Genomic DNA, 6,807 nt, shown 5'->3' with positions numbered 1-6,807 from the left:
GTCCCCAAGACGCCATTTCAGCTTCATTTGTTAAAAACAATGCTAGTTAATTAACAAAACTAATATTTTTCTTTTGAAATGTTAATTAAGGTGATCACTTACATATTCGGTTAATAATTTTTATTTGTTTAAACAAAATTACTTTGTTACAATATAATATTCTAATACCAAAAAAAGTACTTGCGTAGCTTGAAAATATCTTTTGTAATGTAACTCTTACAAAAGTATATAAAAATGGTTGCCAGCAGGGGTGTATATGTAGATTTATTAAATACACCTTGTGCCCCACCTAGGAACCAAATCTAGATCCCGGCACTCAAAATTTTTGCTCTGTTACAATCGTACCCTGTTACAATTGACACCACTCTCCCCTACAGTTTACTCTTGATTTATCTGATAAACTCATATTTTACTCTAATTTAAATTATAATTTCAGTTGCAAGAAAATTTGCCATCAATGGTTTTTAAGACGGTATAGAGTCATTTTAATTATGGTGAAAATTTTATCACATTTTGTATCGAGACTTAAGTCCGGTATGATCATCATTTTTTAGAAATGAATAACCTCACACGACTTCATTGAAATAGTAGAATTTGTTTCTTTTAGAATGAATCTTTTTTCTTACAATGAATATTCCTCTTAGCATTGAGCTCTGTTAAAAATTTAAAAAGTTTAAAATTTGAAAAACAAAACATAATTTCAGTGCTTTATTTAAAATCATGATTTACACTGGGGAATAAATTTTGTGCAGCATTTATTCAAATACTTGATCTTGCCTGATTCGGGTGTGAAAACTTCAAATCTAAAATGAGTTTTTCTTCCAACGCTTATTAGTCGCATAAATGTTGCGATAGTTTCAAAGTATTGATCTTTGTTAAAAATATAAAAAGTTGAAAATTTGAAAAAAAAAACATATTTACATAATTTCAGTGCATTATTTAAAATCATGATTTACACTTGAGAATAAATTTTGTTCTGCTTTTATGCAAATAATTGATTTTGCCTAATTCGGGCGTGAAAGCTTCAAATCTAAAATGAGTTTTTCTTCCAACGCTTATTAGTCGCATAAATGTTGCGATAGTTTCAAAGTATTAATCTTTGTTAAAAATATAAAAAGTTGAAAATTTGAAAAAAAAAACCATATTTGCATAATTGCAGTGCATTCTTTAAAATCATGATTTACACTGGGGAATAAATTTTGTGCTGCATTTATACAAATACTTGATCTTTCCTAGTTCGGGTGTGAAAGTTTCAAATTTAAAATTAGTTTTTCCTCCAAGGCCTCAGATTTTTAATGAAATGCAATTTTTAATCTATAAATTTTTTTAAGATGCTTAGAAACATTATATACCATAGGAGGTGTGACAAATTCTAAAGGAATGAGTACTCATTATCTGGATTAAAACGGCGTGGAATGACTCATTATTCAGAAGACAGAGTAAATAAAAGCTTAGCAACCCTATCAAGGTATAACGGCATTTCCGGGCATGGGTTTTTATGGAACCGTGATGATGTGCCCCGATTCCCCTCGTTTTTCGCAACATTTATGCGACTTTTTGTTGTAATAACGCGTCTATACTTTTGCGGCAAATTATAGACTAAAAATGTCATTAAAAATTGTAGTTTGGAAGGAGAAACCGATTGCGGACATGAAATCAGTGATATGAAAGTATCTAAGATTTGCTAAAAAAAATCTCGCACATCAGAAAAATTTGTTCCATAGTGTTATAATTTTTTGTATTTTCCATTAACAACTGCTGAAAATCTTAGTTAAAAATGCATTTAAGATACTGAATCATAAATTATAAATAAATGAATCGTACTTCTTTAGTTCGTTTTCATTCAGAGATTATATTTTTTACGAAGGTAGTAAAAAATTCAGAAGAGCTTGAATCTAGCCCAGATACCTTGACAATTTTTCCAAGAAAGTCCATGGAGTTGAAAAGTACTTAATAAAGGAAAATAAAACAAGGATTAAAAATATTTCAGGAAATTATTTATATTTTAACCCCGAAACAAACCCAGAAGATTTCTATTAATTCAAACTTACATGTTAGGCTCATTTTCAATTTGAACTTAATTCCATTATTTTTAACTACATGTTGAACAAAGACATTTGCTGGATCATTGAAGGAATCGATTTTCGTCGAAAAAATAGAACTTGCAGACACGTCCAATATAAAAGCATCAAAAAACCTTTAAAAAAAAACAAATAAAATTAGAAGCAAACACATATTGAAACTTTGTCCTATAATTATTGCAAACAATACGATAAATTAGAGTTTCAATTGATCTCTTGATTAAAAGGTTGAACTCAAATTCAACTCATCCCTTCTACACGCCGGGATAGCTTGGTTGGGCATTGGGTTCGTGTTCTTGAGAACGTAAGTTTGAATCCCAATAGCCAAAGAATCTCCGTGCATTAAATGGTTAAAGTTCTTTAAATTCCAGTATCAAATCAATACCTCAAGGGATATTGAATTGGAGATTGATCGTTATCTAGATAGTTCAAAATTATGATATGTGGATGAATGAATGTGACGAGTAGTGACGTGTGTTCGGCTGAAGTCGTTTTCTTGTCTATTGATGGAACCACTGAAAAATCAAGAAACGCACCCTCTCCCTTAAAATATTTCACTTGATTTCGAGCAAGCTTGATGGTATTGCTCGAAACTTATCTACACTACACATAAATCTCTGGCATTGCGAACAAATAAAATTTTTCTAATGTTATTGCTATATTTTTCTTTCAATGTATTTAAAATAGTTCTTCAATTAGTTCTTTAATGAGAATTAAAAGAAGGCAAGGTTTCAAATATTCCCTTTCCCCCTAAGCTCCAATTTTTTCGCAACCTCTAGATTTCAATGAAAAACTAGACGCGGTTTTGTACTAAAAATCAAGATGTCCGAAGAAAAAAAATTATAATATCCTGCATTGTGATATTTTATTCTCGAATTATGTTTTATTAATGCTTTTCGAAATAATTCTTCAATTTGCTTATAGAAAACTGTAACCTATGCGAATTAAATATATTCGCAATGGATGAAAATATCTTAGTATTTTCTTAAATGGATCGAATGGCGTTTTGTCTTTGAAAAAATGGCGCCTGTCCCGTAATGCGACGTAGTTTCATCAAAATAACTTATGTTTACAACTAAAACTAAACCACAGCGTCAGATCCAAATCATCCAGTCTCTTTTCCTTCAGCGTTCCATGAGAGAAGCATTTTCTTTTTTTCTTTCGACGAAGCAGCAAAAAGGTGGAAAATGAGTTGATCCAGCAACGTTGTTGTGAACGCTGGTGCATAGCATGACAGAAAAAAAAAGTGAGAAGGGAGCTGACAAATGCTAAAATAATAATGAAAGTAAATAAAATAGAAAGTGCTCTTTTACCAGGTAGAAAAACAGAGCTTGATATCACGTGACACTGCGTCGTAGTGAATGAGTGGAGATAGCAATCGTTTTATCAAATTTAGTCTCATAACAATGGAAGATGGTCCCGCAGTGGACTGATCGTTAAGACACGGTTCCCAGCAGATCACCGAAGTCAAGCTGCGGTCAGTGTACGTGTGGGAGACCACCTGGATCAGCCTGCGTAGGGACCGAGGGTGTGCGGTATTGATCCTCGATAAACTGTTCTACCGTAAAGTGCTCGACATCGCGTGCAGGTCGTCGGGGGCTACCGAAGCAGGGGTGTCATCCCCTCTGCAGAGGATCAAAATTGTGATGGCATGTTTTCGGATCATCCTCAGGGATGTTTACCAGACCGTCGTCAATAGCCCGTTGTGCAGCTCCAGTGCGACGTAAATGAACTACAACAAAAACAACAACAATGGAAGATGTGCTAATGGACGCGGGATTGATCGACAAAATAATGCGGTCTACGTGATCAGCACGATATGAGGTGATGAGATTTACCCACCCTAGGACGCTTGATAAGGTTTTATGTACTTAGATCCTGGAAGAAATATATATATTTAGCGCTGAGCTGTAACTTTTAAACAGAAGTACGTTTGAAAAAAATAACTATAAATGTTACATAAACTGATATGCTGGTATCAAATACTGATATCAAGGTAAAGAGAATCTATTTGATATCTTTAAACAAAAACTATTGAGATCATTAAGAAAGTATTTTATAATTTTATTGATTGATATATGGTAAATGGGTCTATTTACCATATATCAATCAATAAAATTATAAAATACTTTCTTAATGATCTCAATAGTTTTTGTTTAAAGATATCAAATAGATTCTCTTTACCTTTAGGTATGCTANATCGAGGCCCTATTTTTCATACAATCATAGTAAATGCAACTAAAAATGAGTAAAATAAAAATTAAACAAATAAAAACTAAAAAGTTAAAAATAAATAAAAAGTAAAATCAAAATTTATAATTTACGGAATATAAAATACAAGTTCGGGGTGAAAATAGGGAGAACTCTTTGTTTTAATATTTGATTTTTATACTACCATTTACAATTTACACTATATGTAGGCACATGCAATAGAAAATTCCAGAAAATAAAAAAAAATCTGAGCATAAGCATTAAAGGGGAGATAATTCAACAAAAGAGACTCATTCATTTATTCAAAGACTGAAATCCCTCTAAATTTTCCCAAAATAAATATTAGCTGGTTATTACGATTTGCTTTTCCCCTAAACTCAAGTAAAGCGAATTTCCTTTGTATTCGGGAGAATTTCCATTACAATAGTTGAAAAATCTATAAAGCTTTATTCTGACGATAGAGGTTCAATTCACATTTTTCTATTCTTTGCCGAAGTATAATTTAATCTTCTTAAAAATAATATTTCCCTCAAGCACTTGTATTTAAAAACTATGTCAGTAGATTCAGTATAAAATTTTATTTATCTTTCGCAGTTTGATTGGATACGTTTTTTCCGATTGTTATTATAAACATTGCTATAATAACATCTAAAACATATAGAAAAACAACTTTAAAGTAGTTTTTTTTTTCTATATGTTTTAGATGTTAAGTTAAATTCCTAAATACGATTGCTCTTGTTATTTTGTTATACCCTCCGGATTACTAAGTTGTATTATTTTAATATATTTTGTATTTTTTTAAATCTTTTATTGATTATAATTCTTTGGTTGGTTTTTACTGTCTATTTTCTTTTGCATTACAATAAATGCAATGTTATGCTTCCGAAAATTCTTTACAAATATTATATAATCAATCATACGCACACTCACAGGAAATTTCATAGAAAAACGTAACGTTTATTTCATGAAAAAACGTAAAGTTTTTTATCAGGAGGTATTCCTGTACGAGAGTACTGGAATATACGACAGTACAGGAGTGTACGATAGTACATGAATGTATGACAGTACAGGAATATTCGATAGTACAGGAATGTGCGACAGTACAGGAAATAATGAATAATTATCCTAAGATAAAAATTATTCTTTATCTGCGTCGATATCACAAAAATTTTTTTTGAAAAATAGCATGAAGTAAAAGAAAGCAGTAATTAAACTTACTGGCTTGTAGCAAAACGCGGTTTAGGTTTAAAAGTGAAACACTAATTAAACAGTTAACAAAACTCGCCAAGAGGTAAAATCTTTAAAGCTGTGTTTATAGCTTGAATCGAATAAAATAAAATTACAAAATATATTCGGTCGAAGAAACAATTTTAAGCAAGTAACATATTAGTGCTGCCGTCTATGAGAAAAACTAGTAAAAAAAATTTATTCTGAAAAATAATTTAATAAAACCCATAATAAGAAGAAAATGCAATTGCTTTTATTAAAAAAGATTGGTAAACGTTGTAATTTAATTAACAGTCTAAAATAAGGAATAAATCATTCACTTCCGTCCCATTACTCATAGGGTAACTTATTTAAAAGTCAGAGCCTGCACATATGGATAGAAAGCCGTTTATAGACTTTATCCTTCATTCATACATCCTTACATAATTTTAAGGCTTACACAGTCCCATCTTTCATAAAGTGATTGATTTAAAAGTCAGAGCCAACACATATGCATAGAAAGCCGTTTATAGACTTTATCCTTCATTCATACATCCTTGCATAATTTTAAAATCTACACTCTACACGTATCACCTGCATTCATCGGGGGATGTAGATTATAAACCGGAGCCCATTCCCTTCTTAAAAAATAATAATAATAATAAATACACAAAGGAATAAAATAATAATAATAAACTGTTTATTATACTGGACTATCAAAATAATTCAAGTTATTTTAAGAGGCTACAAATTATTAAGAAGTTACTTTAAAAAAATTTAATTAATCTAGTGTAAAAGGTAATACATCCGAACTATTCCGTCCAGTGTCTTTAAGAATAGTTTATCATAGTTAGTTCTTACCTTAAAAAAATCAGAGGTCATTCTAAAAGCAGAAATATTAAATAAAAAAGCAAAGATTAATGTACCAAATTTTTTAAAAATATTTTTGAAATACAATTTAAGAAATGGACTAGGAAAATAGCTATAAATTAAATCGTTTTTGTATTTATCATCATCTATTAAAAACTTTATTTGCTAAGTTAGAGTTTAAATATTAATGAAAAATTACACTTAAACTTTTTGACAAAAGAAATGATTTTAACTTTCCAATGAAAAAATTCATTTATTTTGAGTTAAATCTAAAACATTTGCTGAAGAATTACTATTATTTGTTTTATTAAGAATAAATTCATCTGGATAAATTTCTTTGTCTAGAATATCGAAATAGTTAAAATTAATAACTAATAGATCATCAATGAATCTGAGAAAGAAGGAGTTAATTGGAAAATTTACATGTGATTTTACAAAC

The 6,807-nt window shown here is 30.1% G+C and overlaps 1 protein-coding gene across 1 annotated transcript in view; it reads right to left on the bottom strand.

The window, feature by feature from the left end:
- LOC107456759 (cytochrome P450 3A27-like) overlaps positions 1-6,807 on the bottom strand; it is a 38,478-nt gene that overhangs the window by 1,812 nt on the left and 29,859 nt on the right. Inside the window, exons 7-8 of the mRNA XM_071184919.1 lie at positions 2,052-2,197; positions 1,825-1,949 (exon numbers count right to left, since the gene is read on the bottom strand). Of these exons, the coding sequence (XP_071041020.1) occupies positions 1,840-1,949; positions 2,052-2,197 (256 nt within the window). The 3' untranslated portion in view covers positions 1,825-1,839. The remainder of the gene's footprint in view (positions 1-1,824; positions 1,950-2,051; positions 2,198-6,807) is intronic.

This window comes from Parasteatoda tepidariorum, chromosome 9, assembly GCF_043381705.1.
Source record: "Parasteatoda tepidariorum isolate YZ-2023 chromosome 9, CAS_Ptep_4.0, whole genome shotgun sequence".
NCBI classification, from domain to species: domain Eukaryota; kingdom Metazoa; phylum Arthropoda; class Arachnida; order Araneae; family Theridiidae; genus Parasteatoda; species Parasteatoda tepidariorum.
Note: the sequence above shows the minus strand (reverse complement) of the source record. Positions and strands in the feature narration are given on the sequence as shown.